Source organism: Cynoglossus semilaevis, chromosome 12, assembly GCF_000523025.1.
Source record: "Cynoglossus semilaevis isolate Cse_v1.0 chromosome 12, Cse_v1.0, whole genome shotgun sequence".
Lineage (NCBI taxonomy): Eukaryota > Metazoa > Chordata > Actinopteri > Pleuronectiformes > Cynoglossidae > Cynoglossus > Cynoglossus semilaevis.
Window position 1 is genome coordinate 14061835 of NC_024318.1, and position 24697 is coordinate 14086531.

Sequence of the window (24697 nt, forward strand, 5' to 3'; positions counted from 1 at the left end):
TTCTTTTCATAGCTTCATAGCTAAAACTTGTCACCTTGACTTTTAAAGATGCCTTAAAGTCGTGTCATAACATGTTTTTGTGATTACAATCTGACAGTTTTTTTCTTGCTGCCCTGACCTCTCATGATGAACGAATTCATTCAAGCACAAAAGGTATGGGGGGTAAACAATGTAAAAACACAGTGGTAAGACAAGAGACATAATGAAGAAATAAATGAATGACTAATTTGAGGTAAATGTGTATTAAAGTCACCAAAATTATATAAACGTCACCTTCCTTTATGTAAACTGAATCTGGCATAATATAACGTGACTCTCACGTGTTGTACGTCAACGTTAAACATATAATTGACCTGATATTATTATTAAAATGAAGGACTAGTGACCGGGATAGACTGAATCCTTTGAAGTGCAACAGAATATTTTTTAAGAACTAAAACGTTTGATTAAAGGACTGATAATGATCTCATTATATAACGAAAAAACAAACAATACAATCCATACACACTTCGACTTTTAAATGTCAATAATGCAATGTTATGGATCCCAACTACCTTGAAACCCCGTCACCAACCCATCAACTAAGACGTCCCACCCCAGAAGCAGGGACGTGCTGCCCTCTATCAGCAGAAACATGCCCCGCCCCGCCTATCAGCATCTCCGGGCAGCGTAGAGGAGCTGGAAGTCCGGAGGAGCAGGAGCAGGAGCAGGCATCGCAGAGTTCAGCGGCACCCGCGTTCGTCCGACACTCAGCCAGATCTGCTCCCCAGGCAGTGGAGGTGATGATGGCGGCGGCTGTAGAGAGAGGAGGCGTCCGGGCCGCTTTCCTGAACCCGAGCAGCGGTGGTGGAGCAGCACCGACCAGCCTGCCGACCGGAGCGTTGGCCGGGGCTGTGGTCCTGGGCTCCGGCTCGGGATCCAGCACCATGCCTGTACCTATGAACCTCTTTGCGACCTGGGAGATAGACCGATCATCCCCAAGCTGCGTTCCGAGGTAACGTTAACAGTGTTTTGTGAAAAAAACGCAAACCGCGGCGTACAAATCACAACATCGTTTAATCAAATTATCACAACCTTGGACAAACAACAGCCACGGTGACAGCAACGTTGAGCTTTAACAGAGCTACACACAGATACACTTAAACCAAAACACTGGTAGAGTGGCTAACTAGCATGCTAACTAGCACTAAGGCTAAAAAAGCTACATAGCCATTTGTGCCAGTGTTTTGTCATATTATACACAAGTCGCATTTTGGCCTATTTATTTCTCTTAATAAATACGCCACGTGATAAAATATTGATCGATTTATTGTCATATTTGCATGAATACTTTGATCTCAACTGTGTAATCGTTGACATTTGTTAAATTTCAATTTCGATTGTAACTGTCTTACAAAGTTGAGTCGACTTGTCTGATTTTCGAAGCCACGATCTTTTAAAACTTTTCTCACATTACATTCTCTTGTGATCCTTATGACCCGTGTTTGAACTGCTTTACGGAATGCATACCACACAATATCAGCATAACTATCTATAAATAAGGTGAGACGGATGGCACTCGTCTCATTGCATACATCCTTGTCATCTTTGAGCAGTTATGTGTCGGTGGCAGCGGGAGCTAACGGGATTCATCTCATCAGCAGACTGGACATTTGACATTCACGTCAGTGAAGTTGTTAAATGTCTCCAGCGTTGGCTAACGGGTCACATACAGACCCAAACACCACAACAAACATGCACCCACTCACTGCTGATGCAGCAGTCATCACATGGGGGTGAAACTGTTTTGATTGTCACTTGTGTGTCTACATAACTTGTTCACACTGCCAGAAATTTAGTTTTTTTTCATGGTCTAGATTAGAAGATTATTTTGAAAGTGGTTCCTAGAAGGACAATTCACCTGAGCAGACTGACTGGTTGGACTGGGGTTTTCATGACTTGTTAATTGAGGTTTAGGCAAATCCTTGTGTTGTTGCTCCTTTGGTACTGTTGGTATAATTGTGTAATTGTGGGATTTGTATTTATAAACTGTATTCATAAACTATCTATTGCCGTGTAAATCAGAAAAAAAATTCAGTTTATAGTGAATAGTGACTGGCAAATACACTTCTGTCTCTCTAGCTCTCCTGCAATAGCCACAAAAACATCACCTAACATTTCCTGCTCCTGTAAAACTAAATGATCCTGTTCCTTAATCAGTCACATCACTGTAGCACCATACCATACCATACAGATGGCAGAGCAAGACTGGAGTCTTGGATAAACAACTAATGCAGGGACGCTTATTGGTGAACATGAACATGTGGGCGATTGCACAAGTGAAAGAAATTGGGATAACTCTTATTATTGTTTATTTATGAATGCTTTAAACTGCACTCCAACGAGGACACTGGGCTCTCACACTCCCTACATAGGAAATCTGGTAAATTACAAAAATAGATCAGCAACATACCAAAATAGAGACATGAAGATTAATCATGTAATTATCTTTACAAATTATCTAATTGACAAATTCCAGATACAGGAATAGAAGATTACAGGAATACTAGCCAAACGTAGAGGAGCCTATGTGGAGCAATGAGGAGTTGGACTCAGCAGTTAGCCTTGTTTTGAAATACCACAGAAATATTTGCTGTTACAACGTCATCACTGACGTCTTTCATGCTCCCTATGAAAAGACGATCTTGTCAATGTAATATGTAAAGTCCTGTGATTATTAAAAATCACATGAACCCTCATTTTTCAATAAATTTGCACAAGCGAATTAAAGTCAGTAAAGTGTGAATAAACCCAAAGACACAGGAAACAGATTAAAAATCAGATGAGGAATGAGAACAAACACCTTGGTGGATAAATATCATCATCCTTTAAAGTACCTTTGAATGCAGTTGTTTCTCTGATCAAGTTTTAAAGTGGCTTACCCCACGAGCTAGGTGAGTGATAAAAACAATGTTAATTAGGTAGTGGTGTTTACTTTAAAAATGTTCCACATTGCAAATTGCCTACCTTGAAGGTGTTTTACTTTACCATACTGTATGACTCATTGAACATTTACAATAGTCAAACCAAACATGATTAAACCTTCTGTTGTTTGATAATGTTCAACTTCATTAAATGTGTGTAAAAAATAGAATTAATTTGGTGTTTACTTGTGCAGCACCAGTTCAATATTCTGATTTGACAAGAGCCATTGTTTGAAGAGCAACATGATTTTATTGCGTGATGCATCTGTGTTTGAAAACCACAAGGCAGGCACCGATACGGTATGTCGTTGCCAAAGCAACCCCCGCAGACAGGTTGATTATTATGTGGACAAGCAACCGATTTGATCACTCGCAATTAACAGTGTTGACAGTCTGCCAGGAAAGATCAGATCTGAGGAGAGGAAATCTGATTAGTGTAGTTTAAACACAGCCTTGATCCATAGTACCTCGATGTTATTCTGAAGACACAGTTTAATATCGAGCACAGCAGAGATGTTGTAAAAGCCTGCATCAGTATTCATAGTCGGTGAGCAGACACTGCTGCCACCTGACCAGAAACCTCTTGGGATCTGTGGGCACATTAATCAGTGATGACCTAGATCTGTTCAACTCATTGGTGGAAAAGTGGGCTTGCAAGGGGAGGGTTTTTCCTCCATAGTCGACGTGCATGACTCTGTGTATGTGTGTATATGCCTGCCTGCCGGCTGCTTCTTTGGTATAAGCGTAAGAATATGAAGTGGATCTTTTCCCAAAAGAACAATGATGGTTTACTGTGAAGATGAAGTTTGTGGTTGAACAGTGATGTCATGTGAAACTAACCCACAACCCAATGTTTTTGTTTTCAATTCCTTTTTTGTTTTGATTCTGGGATGTACATTTCAGTTCCATCTACTCTAGCTCTTTACTGGATAGTAGTAGTTACCATTTTTATGACATTTGCCACCTTACAAAACACTTTCTCAAATACTGAAACCATTCAGGGTTAGCTGTAATGAAGTGCCTGTCGATTTCAAGGTCTTCTCTTCAGTTACAGATACAATTGATGGGCTTTACAAACAGCTGAAAGTGCAGTGCTGCAACACAAGGTTTGGAGTGCTTTTACTGCTCCATCCATTAGGTTTAAACAATACAAACCAGCAGAAAAAAGAGCTTAGGACATGTCAGTGCATTTAGAGCGTACAACACTCTAAAAAGCAAAGCATTGATTTCCTTCAACGCTGCCTCTACACTATCTGCTTTCCCTCTGTGTAGGTAATCTACAGGGTGTTGTATTATAGACGAATAAGAGTGACAATGAAATGGTTTATTAATAAGGTATTGAGTAATGGCCTCCTGCACATTAGCTGTAGGACACAGGTCTTTCTGATGGAATGGTCTGTGTGTACCAGCTAAAGATTGATGCCACTGTTGTTTATTTGGGCCTGCAAGGTGCTTTTATAATTTTGTAAAAAAAAACAAACAAAAAAAGGATTGAAGCTATCATCACTCACTGTGTTTTTTCAAAGTAATTTGCCCAGCCTGTTTCTGCTTATGTTCTTCTACGTCACTAATCCCTGTCTGGTGTGAAAGGTCTCGCAATGGAGCCCAACCCAAAGGCTGTTTTGGGGATTCTGCCTTGGCATTCTTTGAGGGGGTGGATCTTTTTTGTCTGCAGCTGTTTTCTCCTACGCTGGCCTTCAGCAATTGTGGGTGTCCACTCTCCAGTTAGGTGGAGTGGTTTGAAACAGGGCCATGTACCTCCTTGTTGTTGATGTTTTGTTTTTGTGGTGATGTAAAACACACTACAGCAAAAGCGTATTTTATTTACAATCCACATTTGCTCTGGTTTGTAGGCTGGATAGCATTACAGTTTTGATGTTGTCAACCCATGTCAGTTTTATCCTTGGGATATAACTTGATTTTGGAAAATTTTGTACTTTTGCATTAAAATGATTATTTAGATTCTCTTGTTGAAGAGAGGCCTTGTTATCAAAGATACTTCAAGGATATAATTTATAGATGGGTTTTAATGCCAGTAGAAGATGCATTGTTTACACAGGTCATGCTACATTTCAATACTTCCCTGGACCTGAATTTCCTCGTGTCAACACGTTTTAACCAAATCTTTTTTCCAAAGAACCTTCAGTGTCATTCATCAAAACTTGCCACATACACACACACACACACACACACAAACTGAATTTTGCATTGCATAATTGTTGACTGATAAAAAAAAAACCCGTTGTTTTGCGGGTACACATAACAGCAAGGCTTATGGAATGTGCGTTACAGAGAGATAATGTCTGGGTAAACAGCTAGACTGTTGCACTTCATTTTAAACCTATGCATTTCTGGTTACAGTGTGATATCTGTAGCAATAGTACAAAGAACTAGGTGTTGCTGTAATATAATAATATTTGTATAATGTATAATTATAGCTAATAATATTTTATTTTTGCAACAAATTGTTCTAGTTCATTTTGAAACCTGAAGGACTTATTGTACGTGTCTGTCTCTTAAATTGAACAGAGGTGACGTGTTCCTCTGACAGTTAGCTAAGGTGAACACAGCATCCTTCTTTTTGGCTCATTGATTCAGGTAAATCCCAAGATGACCTTATTCTCCAGTGAGTGTCACAGTCTCATCTCATTAGTGAATGAGTGTACTTGTTTGGTTGTTTATTTCCTCTGCCTCTATCCTGTATAGTAAATTTAATCAAATTATTTTGGCGAGCAGTAGAGCAGTAATGACACCATCCGTGACGTAAGGTTTGTTATTGGACTGCACAGAATTAAATTATTTTTTTAATTATTTTGTCAGTTTGTCAATACAGAAACAAGCCATTACAGAATTAGGGTAAGTCGCATTTAATGCCTTTTTTTCTGGCAATGTTTGTGAAGTATAATTTTATTCTTTTCAGTTTCGATTATAATGTGATAATTGATGATAATTGTTATAATAACTCAATTTTTCAAAAAAGGTTCTGTTCACACTTTCAAAGCTCTAGTTCCATTGTTCCATTAGTGCCGTTACAATTTGCACACATAAACACTGTTACTTAAAAAGCTCTCTTTACCTAAAATTCTCCAAAAACCCTGCTTCCTCATCTCAGTAGACCTAAGTCATAGTTCCCTATAAAAAAAGCCCTCTACATCCCAAAGCTGGGATAACACCTCACATGTAAGGTTGCTACAGTAATCTGATTTATTAACAAGAAAAGAAGAGTTATTAATCTGGTCTGATGCTGCTCTCAGACACACTCTGACTAATTGCCTTCTTCTTTGGTGGATCATTAGGCTCCATCAACCTTCCCCAGTGTCCTTCAGATTTTTGAGCTGGCGCAATTTGTCATTCTGTCATGTTTCCAGTAAGGCCAGCATCACAGGCTGCATGTGCAGTGGTGATAGAAGAGACAGCTTTATAGTTACAATACTCAGTACCAGTAGTGTATAGTGGTGGTAGTAGTAGTAGTTTTATTTTTAATCTCTAGAGAGAGATTGTCATATTCATTAACAATATTTCTTTACATTCTCAGCAAAGATTATTAAAAACATTTGTAACCATTTCTCCAAAAAAAAAAACAAAACAAAAAAACACATTGTTGACATTTCACTTTCTTTAGATTCCTAGTCTTCCTAGTTCATCATTTTGTTGTTGAAACTTGACACATGTCAGATTGCTTGTTTTTTACCATGGAGCACATTGCACTTCTTGAGCCACCATGCTGTTCGCACAGTTCACAGTAGACCAATCAGCACCTCCACTTCCCTCTTGTTCATGCTCACTCCCACTGTCTGAAATGTGTTAAAATTCTCTTGCTGTCTTTCCCTGGCTTCCAAGAGGAGGAGGAATTTCCTTGGGAAACATTTCACATTCCTAGCAACTGGAGCTGCTGGTATAGCCGAAGTCAGGCCTCTCTGCTTTGCCCCTTCTGTGTTATGCTGTTGACCAACATCCTGGAGCAGGAAGTGTATATGTGTTGGGTGAGCAGGATTGGAGAACCGGATTGCTCACCCTGTTGAAAAGTCTTGCTGAACTAGCGCAGTGCTTCACAGTGAGCTGCCATGCACTGAATGTTCATGCTGAATTCCCCACAAAGGAAAGAAAGGTTTCTTTCCCCCTGCCTGGACCTCAGAATGGGAGAACAGCCAGATTCTTGTGTGGGTGGATACTGGGGTCTGCGCAAGTGACGAGATCCAACTTCCTGAGCCAACAAGTAAAGCAAGGAAACTGTCCACTGACACGGGGAGGATCCTGTCAAAATAAGCAGATTTGGTACAGTGTTTCTCATTTTCCCTCTTGTTCTTGCTCCACTTATTTCCCACCTCTCCCATTCAGGCATTTCCTGAGCTGTATGTGACAGCAGCAACAAAACACGGGCCATTATTGCAGACACAAAACACAGTGTTGGAGATGAACAGGAGCATAGAGGAAACCGTTTGAGAACATGAAGAATTGTCAGAAAGCCAGTGGGAAAACCTGTGCCACATTTGACTAAGGATTTTTTTCTCTTTTGTCCACAAACAGCAGATTGTGTGGGTGGGTGAAAAGGGGAGTTTTTGGTGACAACATGAAGTTGCTGACTGGAATTATTGTTGTTATGATAGCAACATATTTCTTCTTTTTAACTATGAATGGCTTGTAGCGTGGCTTAAACTTGTCAGATCACTCTTTATCTTTCAAAGTACAGCCCGGACATAGAGTTTACCTCAGTCCTATGCAATTTGGTCATCACATAAATGATCATTAAGTATTACAAAATAGTCTAGTTTCATTCAACTGTATAGTGTCTATTTACTAATTACTAAAAACTCAATTCAGCAAAACGCTAAATAACTTTTACATTGTTCTTTGGATTTATTTTGGATCGGATCATCCAAGCTTTGTGTTTTGAACCAGAGTTGACTCTGGGCCTACTTTCTGTGCAAAAATATTGCTAGACTGACATGGATGCCACAGAGAATTTTGGAACAAAAAAATATTGTTTACTTTAAGTTTGCAATTGGTCCTTCTCCAGTATGACAGAGTATGTATGTGAATATCATAAATACTCTGCAATACAAATCATTTGAATATGGCATAGTTTGTGATCTTGAGTGATTAAAAAAATGCTTTTATATTGCAGGCCTTTTCTTGCTATATTATTGTAGTAATTGCACCTGTGGTATGTGGTATTACATGTGTTGCAAAGTATATGCAAACAATGACACCCACGCCCTAAGCCTCGTGACAGCATATGGCAGTTGAATGAGTGACTCGCTTCACATTTGTTCTGCAGTGCAAAGCAAAGTAATCTCTAGTAGTTATTTCCTCACATCGTGTAGGAAACAGCCTGTTACTACTTTACTTTTTGTAAGAATTTAATAGTCTTTTGTACAGTCACAGTCTAGTCATTTTCCTGGTCAACAAACGTGAAAAGAGATTGATTTAAAAAGACTTTTGATCCCACCAACAAACTCCAAGAGGTGGAATGTTCTTGCCTGGCAGACGATCCGCCTTAATAGGATTTTAAGGTTCAGCCGTGACCTTGTTAGGGTTTGTGACACAGGATTTACTGGTATCTGCTGGGCTTGGCTGGTTGTAGTATATACTGTATACTAGGTCATTGAAGATCATTCAGAAAATAGAAAATATGCAGTCTGGTAATTGGTGATTCATTGTTAATTATTTTTATTTGCCAAAATTCTCTTGAGTCTGTCATGGCCGGATATGTCATTTTAATAGTTCTCTTATAATTTTTTATTTTTTTTCTCCATATTCCACATTGTTTGGTTGGTTGATTTGATTATGGAGTCTGGTCCTAAATTCTTCCTATAAACATGCCATCTTTGATGTGAGCTCCTCTTTCATTGCCACCACAAACACAGACCCGCTGACCTCATCAGTTTGTGGATAGAACTGGACAAAAGCACTCTGTAGCACTGCAAAGTGGAAACAAAAGGCAATGTCCATTTAGTGAGTGCTTGAATGTGTAATTAGTACTAAATAGGTTTAACAGTTCAGAGACTTTGTTAGAAGCATACATCCAAGAACATTTATGTAAAAGTGAAAGACAAAGATGAACAGTGGAAACAAAGTGCTGTGTGACTGCTGACTCATAACTCTTGCAGCCAGGTTGGGTCATCGTTCGGGCTTTACAGCGTGGAAATTCCTCATACCACGGTGTTTGGTACAACTGCACTCAATATTAAACTACCGGTACTATTGTTTTACCTCAAGGCATAATATCACGAGTGGTGGAAAAAGCCCTTTGAGGACCAAAGGCATGAGTTTACTTTTTGTCCTTGTGTCTGTTTCTGTCCTATATATATATATATAGAAACCAGAAATATACTATTAATTAAGTTAGAATTCCCCCCATATAAACATCAAAAACATAGATATAAACAAATATATTAATAATATAAAATAATAATTATTAAGTCGGTCCACTAAGAGTAGAAAAATGACTGTTTCCCGTGAAGGGAAGGAAAATAAATTTTATTTTCAAAGGTTGCCAAGGACTAAAATATTATTTTTGTGGTATTTATTTAGCAAACATTACAAAAAACATATGTGCCTTAGCTGTACAAAAAGAACTTATGTCAGCCTCCCACATAAAAGACAGGACCGTACAAGAACTTCATGTTTAGTAAGATGATTTCTGGATAAGATGATATAAGCCTAATGCACATCTGAAGCTCTACTTGATGTCCTTTTACCCACCAGGAAGCCCGCCAGCACATACCAAACATAGACAGTGTCTTTTTCATTCAGCTCTTACATTGCTCATCATCCACTCCCCCTGTTTTGTGCCTCTGACAATTGTGGTGCAGTGAGCCGAGTTCATGGACCTGGCAAACTTTCAACGAGAGTGCTGACCGGAGGAAAAACATTTCAAAGTGTAGTATTGTTTAGGCAGCCTCACCATTCATTTCTGGAGTTCCTTTGGCATCACTATCAGTTCTGACCATGCTCAGTTGTAGTCTACCCTGCTGCCTAAACTTGTATAAAAACCTTTTTGCAATCATTACACAAAAAATTGTTAAATTTGTCCTCTTGATGCACTGTATTTTAGGCTAAGCTTTGTCAAACTTAACTATTGTTAAATAGATTGTTTCTATAGGCAGAAACACATACTTCGGCTGCTATCAGTGGTGAAGATTTAGACTGCATTAATCTCCGGTGGGAGTGTGTCAAGATAGCAAGGGGCCTGCTCTGTAACAAACCTGACTTGATAGAAAATTGGAACAGCATGGAATGTTAGCTTCCATATCCCCATGCCGAGCCTCTCGCATGAAGTTCCTCTCATCAAGGTATGGAGTGATGGCACTCCTCATCAAAACCAAAGAATATGTCACATATTTAACAGCATCCATTTTACGATGTAAGAAAACCTCTTCAGGCTGTGTTTTGTTGAGCCACTGTACTCCACTGTAAACTGAGTGTCTGTGTTGTTAAGGATTACCACTCCAGATCCATTCACGTCTTATTAGTCTGACGTAGAGGCTCAGAGCCCAGGTGTCGACTTGAGAATTGGGGGTTTAAATTTTTAAAAATACCCTTTGATTGCACTGCTGCTTAAATTATCTACTGTCACACAAGTAGTTCTCAGACAGATGTATCATTTTACCAAAGAGCACAACTCAAAGCGGTAAATGACTGAAGTCTGATGTAGTGCCAGAAGTTTTCTTTGAGATCTGACTCCAAAAGAAACTACCCCAGACCTCCTCGTATGTGGGCCCGTATTCCACTCAAGGGGAAGGTGAGGTCACAAAGGGGCTTTCTTAAGTCCCCCTTAATGTTCACCTTTTAACCCTCCTCTTTGGTTCCTGTGATGTTCTTCCATTACCCTGCAGGTGATGCGAGTTATTCATCCAGTTATTCATTCTGCAGCAGGAGAGAGTCAGAGTCGGGCGCAGTTGTGCAATGGCAACACAACCTTTTGTCAATAATGATTTAGTTTTGCTAAAGTGATGAGGTGTTAAACTTGAACAGAGGCTTTGTCGTGTTTACTTTTCTTTTTTGTTATTTCAGGGCAGAAAATAGATGCAGCCGCTGAGATAAGATAGTAAACCATGCCCTATAACCGGCAATCACAGGCCTCTTATCTGAAACCAAATATTTGGCTGCTGCTGTTTGAGTGCACAGCCTGATAAGTTGTTTTGCTTGTCCAGCAAAGATAAAACATAGATTTGAGGGTAGCCACAGCTGGACCAACTTTCATGACATAATAGCGACCACTTCCTTTTCTGTCTCAAAACATTTAACACATTTGGATGGAGCTTTTCATTTGACATCCATTACTATTTCATTCAACTAATGGAGCTTCACGGCACACATTTTTATTTCTCTCCATTTAGCTGATCATTTTACTGTCACAGCTTAGTTGTTGTTAAACCTTGGCTATGCAGGCTGTTGAGCTGATTTTGTAGGGCAATAGACCCTTAATCCAGGCTTGTAGGTATGAGCCCAATTTAGGGACAATTGTTTTTAAAGCTTGTGCTTGTAATTGAAGGGGGAGGAGGGTGGTAACCTTGAGATTTTTGTCTGCATAATAAGTGGTGCAAACATTTTTTCAATTATTTGTATTTTTAGTCAGCCGCTGTGATAACTGATAAGTCTGATTACAGTAAAACTGTTTGATTTAATTATAATAACCCTAAATACACACATACCTTATTTGCGTTTGGTTAATGCACAGCTGGAAAGAACCAAAATGCTGAGACAGACCAAAAAGTGTTACATAGTTATCTTAGTCATTTGTTTGCTGCTTCCAAGCTATTTTTAAATAAGTAAAAAAAAAAACAATATGCAAACGACAGCAGACAATAGCTAGTGTTCCCTGAATTCTTAACTAGTGCTTCAGACAAAAAACATTGGTCATTTTCAAATGCATTTGCTCTCAAATGGGTTAATACATGTAGTACTCTGTGATAATGAAGACGTGCAGGGAATATGTAGTATTTATGTAATATTTAAAATATATATATATATTTAAAGATTGTATCAAATCCAAATAAACATGAAATGGCCTTTTTAGTACTGTATATTTTAAAGATGCAGCAAAAGCACTCAACGTTGCAAAAAACTTTTTTTTTTTTTGCTTTTTGTGGTAATCGTGTTATGTCACAGGAAGCGGTCTGTGTGTAATCTTAAAGAAGGAAATGGTCTTGTAATATAATGGATTCCCTTGCCATTAGGGGCTGAAAAGGTCAACAGTTAGCGATGGCACAGTAAGTGACATGGATGCACTAATGGGCTTATATGGAGCGGCACTGCTTGTGTTGATGCTGTATACACTAAAGCTGTGGGTTGTACACTGTCCAGGTACCTTGAGGACACAGAGACGTGATGTTTTTGGGCAGTGGTGGCTTAGTGGTTAAGGAAGTGGACTTGAGTCCAGAAGGCTCCTGGTTCGAATCCACCAGCTGCCAAGTTACCACCCTGAGCATGTTCCACTTTGGTGATGGACAAATAATTACTAGGAAAAAAAACCCAAAAATATATTACACAATATCAACAACATAGTTAGCCTGAACTATTGTAGTTTAGTGTTTTAGGGTCAGTTAATGCTATGAGCTGCCAAGTTACCACCCTGAGCATGTCCCACTTTGGTGATGGACATGCAGTGGGGGGTGTATGACACATAATTACTAGGAAAAAAACCCAAAAATATATTGCACAATATCAACAACATAGTTAGCATGATTTACATGAACATAATCTTAGTCTTTTAGAATGCAACTGAATGTCAATTAAACTATTCATTCAAAGTGATGCAAAGTTCTGATTGGATTATGACAAAAATCAAATATATTTGTGACTATGCAAAATTAAAATTCAAAGATCACTCTGTGACAGATCCAGAGGATCTTCTAGTGATATTAACACTGTTTAAGTCTGGGTTTTTTAACCAGTGAAACATGCATGAATGCATGAATATGTATCTCACATCTTGACAGGGACATTTTTGTTTGCCTCAAAATATAATTTTGAATTTCTTTGTTTCACAATCCTGAAAAAGACTATATTTCATTTTTTCAAATCTTTACTAGCTCTTTATAAACATGAAATCAAGCAGCTGCCCATCCGTCCATTCCAGGAGTGGGCAAAGTTCTGGTCCATGCTCTGTTTGTATTTGTTTATGTGTGCCTGTAGTGCTGGTACTCTGTGTGCTAAACTTTTTCCACAAGAACTGTAAACTGTATTACACTGTTTTTAGTTTGGGAAGTTAGCAACTTAGGACACTAGATACCAGATATAAGACATGCGTGTTGCAACTGGCCCATCTAACTGAGAAGGTCATCAAATAAACATGAAGAGCTGCTACACTTACCACTGATCTGGACCCACCTCCTTCAAAGACGCAACAAAAACTACATTATATTAGAAACAAAGTTATATAGTTAATAGATAAATGCTGGCATACCTAACCTTTAGGGAAGAAAATCAGTGTTGTCTACAAGCTAATGCTAAAGCTATTGTAACACTGTTTGTTCCATTTTGTTTGGCATTTCATAGAGTGCTGTTGGCTGGTGAATTAAATGTCTTGCTTTCTACTGAGTTTCTGTCAGTTGCTTTATTAACACATTCCTCAAACTGTGCCCAGGCTCTTTGTTTACCTCAACACTGGAAGAGAGCGGTCTTTATTTAGGCCGAGCTCATGGCAACCATCTCCCAGTGACAGTTTGGTCAGCAGTAAAACAAATTTTATTTCGCTGCTGCTACAGCTTGAACTTAAACAATTTTCCAACTGTTGTTTCTTCATCTTTTTAGAGAGTAATGGTTGATTTTGCTTTCCATATTGACACATTTGACAGCCAGCAGGAGAGTCCAAAACCACTGGTCAGACATGCATAATGATGATAATAATAAATAATAATAATTTGAACATTATTGCTCCCACATTTGGGAATCTTGTGTGTTTACAACATATCTGCTACAACGGGCTGCCCCTTGGAGGCACCTAGTATGTGGTTCCCTTGGGAATCGAACTCAAGACTATCTGCTTCCTTGCTTTGAGGCAGGCATGCTCAGCACTATACTATGCAACCACTGCACGCAAACATCAATAAAGTCTACAGTGTGTCTATAACAATGATGACCTAATCAGTACAGCAAGGCAGGCAATAACTTGGGCCTAACCAGCACAGGCAGTAAAAACTGTAAAGAGACCCCCCCCCCACCCCCAACTTCTTCCTATCACCAGACAAACAGGCAGAATGTGTTTCACTTATCTTAGCTTTCCACTGCCTGTTGACAGAAATATTGAACTGATGTCTTGAAAAGATTCTCCACCCACGCAGTGTGCTCCGTGCATTGATAACACTGCTGCGTTCAGTTCTTTGGAGCGTGAATAGAATGATGCAGCTCCACAAATAATAACATAACCTATATATTTGCAGTGCCAGATGATTTTTGACCTACTGTAAAAGCCACCTTTGGTCAGCACAAAGATGTAGTGCTTTGGTGTGACACATAGCCTGTTGCTGCAGACACTGTTTGGGTGGCAAATTCAACTGGCACTATTTACATGCACAGAGACTGACTGGTACAGAGCCAGAGCAGATGGCTGTGAGGTTCGCTTACAACACAAGACAGTGGACAGCAGGAGTGGAGATAACACCTCTGTCTAATAATAAACACTCCCCCGTTCCCTTGGTGACCCGTTCAGCACCTGCACCCTTTTTAATTACATGTGAATCCCAGTCAAGAGAAATACAGAGAAGGTGACCAAAGAGAGACACTAGGTGTGATAGGAATAACACTTCAATAAACCATTTCTGTCTGTCTCCCATTCGACAGGAAGCTGTAGCCGACTGGTGACTCACCCCCACCATAAAGAATCTGTGTGCCTACATGGTTTACCATTTAGTTACTCCAGCCTCAAACACATTTGCAGTCATATTTTCTGGCACAGGGTAACTTAGGAAATGTGCAGCCAAGTGTGTTGGCAATTTACACTTGAATTCATTTTTGGATCAAACAAGACTGCAGGGGAATACCGAGTTCCTCTTGTTTTATTATGGTTGTTAAAGAAAATTCCTGCTAGATGCCTGGATGAACCTACCCTGGAATCTCCTTTGACTCTTGGCTGACTTTTTTTCTTTCCTTCTATAGGGTTAATTTAATCAGTGCAAGCTTCAGTGTCGTCCTTACATCACTTACGGCCCAACTTGTGAACACACATTTGAATAATAGGACACCATCTGGATATATAAAGTCATCATAATTTATATTTGTTCACACATGGCCAAGACATTGAGACATTACTACCTGGTGTCTCTCTCTCTCTCTCTCTCTCTCTCTTCCGTTTGCCAGGGAACATCTGCACAGCTTCATGTTCAACCATTAAAACAGAACATTGAAATGTACTGGCTGATTTATTGTTTTTGGTTGAAGCACATTTGGACTTTTCCGTCTTTGTGGGTAGTTCCACTTTGTAGTATTAGAATACTGTACAATTATTCTACAATTTTTGTAGATAATTGTTGTGTTCTTTTGCACTTTGTGAATAAACCTGCTGCACCTGAAGAGAGTCTCCCTTGTGCTGTATTCGGGTCCCGTCTGCTTATTACTGATGGTTACGATGTCGCACGTAATGGGAGGAAAAAAAAAGTTTAACAGAAAAAAGATTATCCAGCTGATTCAGACTCGATCTTAAGACGTCTGCGTGATCGATTGTATCTTTAGGCTCAGGGGCAAACAGTTTCTTTGAAATTCTGTTGCTCACAAAGCAGAACGAGAAGTAAAACTATTGTGAAACAATGAGTAAGTATAAAAAGACTTTAAGGAAATACCATGCCACATGCTGCTGTCATCACTTACGACACCAACGTGTACAAATCCACGTGTCTCATCTGCCTCGGTATAACTAGGCTAACAATATGAATTAACTAACTGAGTCACGCAGACACACATCATCAAACACGGTGGCATCAGTCGCTGTCAGACTTGAGAACAAAAAATGTTTGTTCACAAACTCATGACACTATTATTTTTTTTTAATGCTGTATAAAGTGGAGACAGATTCATTCTCACGTGTCTCATCCATGACACATTTTAACAGTCATACTTTGTCTTTTCATAAAGTATGACTCTCTATACTTCCATTGTGAAACTCTAAAGTGATCAGTGCAACTTGACTGCAGGGGAAACAAAGCTTTGTCGCCTGGTGTTTGGTTAGGAGTAAAGTAAGGAGTGAAAAAAAATGTTTTCAGAGCTTGACAAAAATAGTTAGCCATGCCAAAGAGTTATGGAATTTTATTTTGTCTGACTGTAACTGCCATGTCCAGCGGGCATCTACCTGCAGTACATGTGTTCTCCTGTTTTAGTACAGTGCATTTTACTGTACAGAGTTCCTATTTTTCACTGCATTCTACCAACATGTTTCAACAAAGCAAATCGGAATTGAACTACATGAGCTCTTCTGTGTCGGCTGCTTCCATTAGAATTTCCGTCTCATAAACTGACAGATTAAGAAGCACCGTGGCGTGTCATCTGTTCACAAAACAGGACTTAATCGCTCAGCTGCTCTCTCTGTGATTATTGATGTTTTCCAAGAGCTGCCTGTAAATTTCACACCCCAAAACAGAAATAAAATGTGGGAAGCAGCATGTGCTGCTCTGACAGCCTGTAATGAAGGTGTGCTCTCACATTGTGTTAGTCATGCTCTTAATCCTTTTTTCACACCGTTCTCCTGTTCTTCTCCTTTTCACAGGCTCTGCAGCCTCACGTTGAAAAAGCTGGTTGTCCTCAGAGAACTGGATAAAGAGCTCAACTCCTTGTCGATAGCTGTCAAGATACAGGTGGGTGGTTCAACAGTTTGACTGGTGGTCATGCACTACTACTATATCGAGTAACTGCACAAACATCTTGAAGTATTTTGTTTTCTTTAACTCTGTCTGCTACTACAATTTCCTGGTAGTGCCTGTAAGACTTGAATTTTGATTCAAATGAAGCATTAAATAGTTGAAAACATTTTTTAGAATACATTTTTAAAAATAAATCTGAAGTAGTGACAAAAGGTAAGTAGTACTAGCCTACGGCTGCGTAATGTGACAGGAATGTCCAGAGCGGAAAACCTGACTAATGTCAAGCTCTTATTGAAACTAATTAGATTTAAGACCATAAAACTAGTTTTTGCCATGCCAGTGTATTAGTTAATGTATTCTTTGACACAAATGTATACTATGATTCGTGGATGTGTTAGGGGACATTGTTCCATGTCCCTTCCGTGATGAATTCAATTGAAACAACATTGTTTTTCGCTTCAGCAGTTGTGGTAAATAAATACCTTGTTGTCATTTGCAGATATAGGTTAACACATTTGACCTACATTTCTGTGAGGATGCTGCTTTTGGCTGACAGCCAATGGCGTGTTGTTTAATTTATGTAGACCTACTGCCACCCTAAAGGTTTGCAACAAAATGTGGCTTTATCCGTGAGCCACAACATCTCCAGAGCGTGAAACTAAGCCCGAGGAACACATGAGCCGAGTTTAGTTTACCACAGCTCAGGAAATGGAGCATTAAATGTAATTTCTGTCAGGCTTGTTTAGGAGAGCAAAGATGCTACGGGGAATAAAGGAGTTGACTAAGGAATTAAAAGGTTATTTTCTAACTGTGAATTACAAAGCTTTCATGTTTTGATGTTACTCTCCATTCTGTAAACTGGGCTATTCTCCATTCAGTAAACAGTATCACATCAAAAGAATGGGACCAATCTTTGATGGGTTACTGTACGAATCTACATTGATGTTCTGTGAAATGTTTTTGTGTCTACATAGAAGTAGATGCTTTGTGTCATTATAACTCCACCAAACTCAATTTAAAACACTATAATTTCTGCAAAACATGTATTATGGTATGTCTTATATAAATGAAAGCCATAAGACTGCACCTCCCTTATAACCATTCCAAAGCTTTGTGCCCTGTTACAGTGTTTGAACCACTGGTGTGGTGTAACCACATGTAACATTGTAACATTCATTTTCAATCACAACAGAGGGCCATTAGTGTTTTAAATATCATTCACCTGCCTGATAAATCCAATGTCCAGTAAAGGCCAAGGACATTGCTATTACTGTGTTATTCATCCTGTGGTTTAGTGAATTAACAAACGGTTAGTTTAGACTCTTCATTATTATTTGTCAATATGTCTTCACAATGGCTGGGTTTAGTTTTTGGTGGTGAAAAATGACATTCATGGCATTCACTAAAAGGGATATTTGTCATGTAAGTAAATGATTTATTCAGAAAAGATTTATCAGTAGTATAATAAACTGCAATGTACTGTATTTATACATCCCATTACATTGGTGATTTATGTTGCTCCGCTAAATGTTGTGCTCTGGTGTTTAGTTTAGCACTGTATTGTTTTTGTTATAGGGTGGTAATTGATGGCATGTACTGAGAGCTTTATTTCAATAATACAATTAAACTTGCACCTTTGCTTGAAAAGATTAAAAAGACATTGGAGAGCCCCCAGACAGACATTGGAGAAGCTTATAGGGAGAGAAGGTGGTGTGAGGCAGTGGGGGGCTGTCCCGGCCAATGCTCAGTATTGTTAATGTATGTCGGGCAGTTTGAGTAGTGCTCTCCTTTTGTGCCTCGACTCACTCTACCCTCTATGCAAGCATAGAGGTTCTCTTTGTGAACCCTATGGTTCTGAATAGTTGCCTCAGCTAACATCAACAACATTATAATCACCGCTAAACTATTGTGTCCTTTGTTGTGTAGAACATTAGATTTTTTTAAATGAATCACTTAAATCCAACACATAACATTCTCCTTTTCCAGATCTTGAATGCAGCATTACCAAACACAAATATTCTCAAATTGTGCAGAGAATGTGTGGCAGAGAAAACAACAGATGTCCCTCTGCAGAGTTGCAGCCTCTTGATTTCTTTCACATCCCCAAGTGATTGATGTACTTGGTCTTTCCCCCAAATGTTTGGTCCAACTTTTTGTTTTCCATGTTGCATGCAAAGCACAATGATGAAATGTTAGAAAAATGTGATCCTCTTCAACGTCCCACCTTCCTCCCCTTCCTGCAGAACTGCAGCCAGTTCTGTTGAGCCCTCTTGAATAATGAATACTAAAATGTTGTGCTCCAGAACTCAACACCTGTTTGCCTCAAACAAAACAACTCTTTGCAGACCGTTCATCTATGGGCCTTGTTTTAAAATCAGCTTGTTTTTTGCAATGTGTAGCAGCTACTTCATTAATGAACACAGTAAGGTTCAGTTGCTTTCCTAATGGAGCTCCCACTATTCCAGCAATCAATGTTTAACAGAGGGGAAATAGTGGATTTCCCACAAAAGAATGGTGCATGCGTGGACATTTAAACACCCAGATACAATAAACACTACAGCTGTTTGAGTTTAAGTCAAGTGGTCACCCCTCTGGAATCTCATCTTGGTTCCTCAGGTCTCTCTCCTCCATTTTAATCTGGGGTCCTGTTACAGATTTAGTAGCTCTGACTCTGGGATCCGGTGTCATACCCACTGCAGCGGACCATTAAAGAGTTTCTCCAGGGCGTGAAGCCAGATACAGGATCTCTCTGACTGTGCTGTGATGCTAACCCAGTCTTACTTAATAAAGTTGGCAAGTTTCACATGCACCTGAAGCAAGTTTTAAGGACCTGTGACATTTTTACAGCCATTGACACTGCCAAATATATTACACAACAAATTCCTTTGTTGAGTGCTCGCTGCTTGACATGAAATTGCGAAGCCGTAAGTTTAACAAGTGGCTTCTGTTCTCACGTCCACACTTTCGTTTTAAGACGCAGAGAAATAAAATACAATCTTCATTAAGAAATGAAAGTGCAAGGGATTTGGTTGACTGTCACTGTGGAACAAGATGAGCAACATGCTGTGATGCTGGCACGGGTCTTTTGAAGTCATGCCGTCTGCTGGTGCCCACACATTTGGAACAGACTGCCACAACCTATGACATTTAAATCCCTCTGTGGTTGGCCCACAAAGTTGTTTTATTTACTAGAATTCAATAAGCTCATAATGTCTATTAAACAGCAACATCAATATGTGATATTATATTTAACCAATTTTGAGGTGCGGTTTAAAACTGTTTCATGGTGTTAATGTGAATCACCTTGTAAAACAATCTAATAAACAAAACTTAGAATGAGTATTTGTCAGTTTCCCTGAAATACCTTTGGATGATAAACAGGCTTCGTTATGCATATCTTAAAATGCATTCTTTTACAAAATACTTGAACTTAATGAGGGAAAACTCAAAGACAGGCTGGAACGTACTGCATTTTCAAAGAAGGTTGTGAGACTTTTTTTGTTTTTGCAATAAATATGTTTTATCATCTTGGTCTGTTGGTTCAAACCTTTAAATTGCATACATAATAATGACCTCAGAATAACATGTTTACATTGAATTTAAATGGCAGTTTCTACTAAATCGTTGTACAAATACTTTAGAGAGCTTTTAGGACTGTTTGTTCTAGTGGAGAACGGTTTGTTCTGGACAGCCTGAAGGTGTGAAATTGTATAAATGTGCGAATTTTAAAGAGGCCAGTACTAAAATAAGACCTGGACCCCTGGCCTCTGCTGTTGAGATGGCTCTGGACTAAAAGCAGTAGACAACAAAAAAAACATTATAACAAAAAAAACATTATTAGTTTATTTATTTATTTATTTATTTATTTTGTGAATGAAATATCCAAATGATAGATGTTAGAATAAACCATAAGAGTTAATCAACAGACGTTTATTTGTTCTTTGAATTTCCAGTGTCCATAAAATGGAGACAGATGATTCCAGGGAGTCACACATTGTATCCTTGAGTGCTGTTAAGAAAATTAAATTAAATGATAACAATGCATATATTGTGATATTGTGTGACAGTCTCACTAACTCATGCGTTTGATTCCAGGCATTAGCAAACTTAAAATATTGTTGTGCTGTTTCTAAATGTGCTTCTTCCGTTGCATTGTTGCGCTCACTTGAAACACAAGACTTCATATGAATATTTCTGTCATTATACGTCTGCTCAGTTCTTATTGACTTTGTCTCGTAGGGTTCCAAGCGTCTTCTCAGATCAAACGAGTACATCCTCCCACCCAGTGGACTGATGGAGACAGATCTGGAGCTCACATTCTCACTACAGGCAAGTTGGTGACACTACACGTCCAGTTCTCATTGTGGTCTAAGTGACAGGCTGTAAATGTCTTCATCCAGACTCTAGTTTCCTTATGTAAAGTTAAGTTAATTTCATTCCTGATGGTACGATTATTGGACCAGGATTGTCACAATGACAATAACTGTTGTAACTGTTGTATAATGGAGTGTAATTGAGAACAAAAACTTGCATAGTTTGTCATACCGCCAACTGATTCTTCTCTTCTTCGAAAAAATTAATGAACTTTTGAAAAGAATGATCAGACCTTAGATATGGCAGAGTCACAAGTTGTGACCTGGAGTGAAAGACTGTAATAAATACTTTTTTCTTTTCAATTTGTTCTCGAACATATTGGACTTGCCCTCGTATCATATGCTGTGCTGTTTATGGTTTTACAGCCGTGGATTGTCTCACAGACAAGCATCTGTGGTTACCCTCTGTTTTGTTGTGGTCTATAATTGAAAAAGTATGCATCTGACTGGAGAGTTCACGTTCAGCATGTTTGGTCTGTGCTGTCACTAAACAAGAAGATATTGGAGTCACTTTCTCACATCTACCCATGCTCACTGGGGTGGATGTGACTGTACAGAACAGCTGAATGTCATTCAGGTTGGAGACAATGACGAGAGACTTTTTTTTGTCTGGCAATAAAATAGAAAACATCCAAAAACATTATCAAAACAGAACTTTTGAATGGAGGGGAGAAAGAGGCTACCTGGTGGGAAAAGTGGCTAGTTTTGTTGCCTTACAGCAAGTAGGTTATCAGTTTGAGCCCTGGGAGTAACTGATGGTTTCTATATGAAAGTTAAAGTTTCTGCCTGTAGCCACAAAAGGATTTCAGTGTTTGGCCTCTGATCCTTCGGATTAATATAAGTGTGAATTTGAATGGTTCTTCATATGGACTGAGTAACTGTTCATGGTGGGCATTCTCTACTGCTTTCCTAGCACTACTGCATGGAATATCGTGCTAGAAGATAAGCAAATAAAAGAGGAAAGCCCATTTGAAGCTACTGTAGTTGCTAAAAAAAAGTTTTGTTTATTAGATCAATTCCACAATCAAAAAGACATTTGAATACATTGGGTAGTTTGAATATTTGGTCTTAAGTGATTTTTTTTGTCCTTCTTATTTCCAGTACCCCCACTTTCTGAAGAGAGATGCAAACAGACTGCAGATCATGCTGCAAAGGAGAAAACGCTACAAGAACAGAACCATCCTGGGCTACAAAACGTTGGCTGTGGGCGTCATCAACATGTCTGAGGTACGGTACTCTAATCCTGTCTTCACTGGGGCATGGCTTTCAATCGCCAAGTTTCAGTTTTCATTTTCAGTTGGTTCATTTCTCAGAAATGAATCCTTTTTTTTTCCTCTTCGAGCTTGTGATTGCATTCTGCTGCTCTGTGACAGTGACTGACGTGGCTATTAGTGTGTTTTACTCCTGTCTCAGTTGCCAAACCCAGAGCTTGAAGTGTAATTGTGTCATTCGACATGATTCATGCTCAACACACGCACACTGTGAGATTATGTGCCATCTGGAGCTGGCTTCGTATGCACTTTTCTCCAAGCTGTGTCTCTGAACATGCTTTGCATGTATAATAGATACAGCAGTATACTGTTATTTAATCAGGTTCTCCTGTTTATCATTAGTTGGTTAGGTCATTCACTAGGACAGTTGAGTGGTTTTTATAACGCGTTGGCTAAATTATGGAGAGAACCCGGTTAGGATTTATGTGTTTATGTCATTGCTCTGTGCTCATTTACATTAGAACGGCATATGCTGCATAAAGGATGATGTGGTTTTCATGCACTGATGAACACATTCATTTTTATCTCCTGAGGATAAACGCAGTCAGTGCTCAGACTTCAGTTCAGTAGAAAGGAAGTTGGACTTCCCTAAATTGAGAAATAAAATTTTTGACATTGACCTTTGAAGAAGACAAAAAAGGCCAAAGTCATTTTTTGTGAAACTGAGTTCATCTCCCACCATAAAGAATTTTACTGAGGCTGTGGTTTTTGATCAGATCTGCACCATAAAGGAAATATAATTTTTCACAGCACTTTTAGGTTGGATTTCATTTTAACCCTATTTTTAACATAAAAGGAGAAACAGAAGTGGCGTAAACTTGCCACTGATGCAACTAGCTATTGATCTGTGAAGTCTCACTACGCTGAGCCATTAAGAAGGGAAAGTCCGATCGGTGAAAAAAGACCAACACATCAATGCAGTCACCCGTTGAACCTCTTTGCTGAGAATGGACAACTAAAAATTCATGTTTTTCCTACAGTAACGACTGATTGGTCATTGTTGAAACTTGTTGATTCTTTATAAATCCATGTTCTGTGAAGTGAACCGTCTCTCCACCTCAGAGAGTGACTTACTGAGCGCCGTGTTCAAGTGCCCTCCTGGCAGTATTTAGGGCTATTCCCTGTATAGTGATTCATCACTTTGAATATTGAAACCACCCTCCAGATAGTGCTTGAAGGGAAACGTCCTCCCATGTTCTCCATATAAATAGTTGATGATAAATGTTTGTCGAGTTTTTTTTCTGAATGATAACGAATAGAAAATTAGCTTCTAAATTATAACACTGAGTCTGGGAAGGAGGTTTTATCCAAATGTAAATTGATATAAAGATAGCCTGGCTGTCATCTTATCAGCAGTCGGTAAATCAAGCGTGACGCATTGTAATTATATGCTGTCCTATTCTTGGCTGATTGAGAACAGGCAATGCAATTTTCACATTAAAAGTTTTTTTTTCCTGAGTAAAAACTTGTTTCACTGATGATGGACACCTGCTGGTTTAAATGAACTGTACACTTAGTTTTTCATGACTGAAGGTCATGACCACAGCAGACTGCTCATTAATGACCAGTCATTTTTATTAAGTTTTTTGAGTTTAAGTACGTAAATCTGATGTAGATCATCTGATGTCCAGCTTTAACTGTGAGTAACAACAGTAACATAATGACTGGGACAAATCTGTCAACCTTCCTTAGCTAGTTAGAGTCTATAGACCAGGGTTTTGCCCTGTTGGTCACTGCTGATGATTTATTTGATATAAAGAAATCAATGTCGGAGCTAAGGTGATGTGACTGGTGATGTCATTTTTCAGTGGAACATTTTTTATTCCATTATTGTTACAGCAGCTAATTTTGAATGTTAGACTAATTATCATAGCTTTAGCAACATGCTTTAGGTAATCGTCAAGGGCAAAAGCACACATTATATAATGGTCAGTTTCCATTTTTCTGCTTACTTCCGTGCCCTTGTGCCCTCGGCTTAAATAGTGGTAGTAACTGAGTCGATTTTTCTTACAGAAGAGAGATCAAGTGCAACCTACCTTGTATAACTTGCAGTGAATTACTAAATTGTCAAAAGCTGTTCCAGACCCAATTTTAATCTCCCTCCTCCAGGTGATGCAACACCCGACAGATGGAGGGCAGATTCTGGGTCTTCACAGCAACGTGAAGGAGGCCCCAGTGCGTGTGGCAGAGATCAGTGTTTACTCTCTGTCCAGCCAGCCCATTGACCATGAGGACGGTAGCGGCCAGGCTGGACGCAAGACCAAACCCTCAGGTGAGCACCATCATCTCCTGTC

General features: G+C 39.1%; 1 protein-coding gene across 7 annotated transcripts in view; it reads left to right on the forward strand.

Moving 5' to 3' along the window:
- Window positions 1-401: 401 nt before the first annotated feature.
- Window positions 402-24697, forward strand: part of LOC103387600 (phosphofurin acidic cluster sorting protein 2-like) — a 42510-nt gene continuing 18214 nt past the window's right edge. Inside the window, exons 1-5 of one of the 7 annotated variants that reach the window (XM_025061063.1) lie at window positions 402-994; window positions 16666-16753; window positions 20999-21088; window positions 22234-22359; window positions 24513-24675. In XM_025061063.1, the coding sequence (XP_024916831.1) occupies window positions 540-994; window positions 16666-16753; window positions 20999-21088; window positions 22234-22359; window positions 24513-24675 (922 nt within the window). In that variant the 5' untranslated portion in view covers window positions 402-539. The remainder of the gene's footprint in view (window positions 995-16665; window positions 16754-20998; window positions 21089-22233; window positions 22360-24512; window positions 24676-24697) is intronic. The other 6 variants (XM_025061064.1, XM_017037094.2, XM_025061065.1 and 3 more) reach the window with 6 other exon arrangements.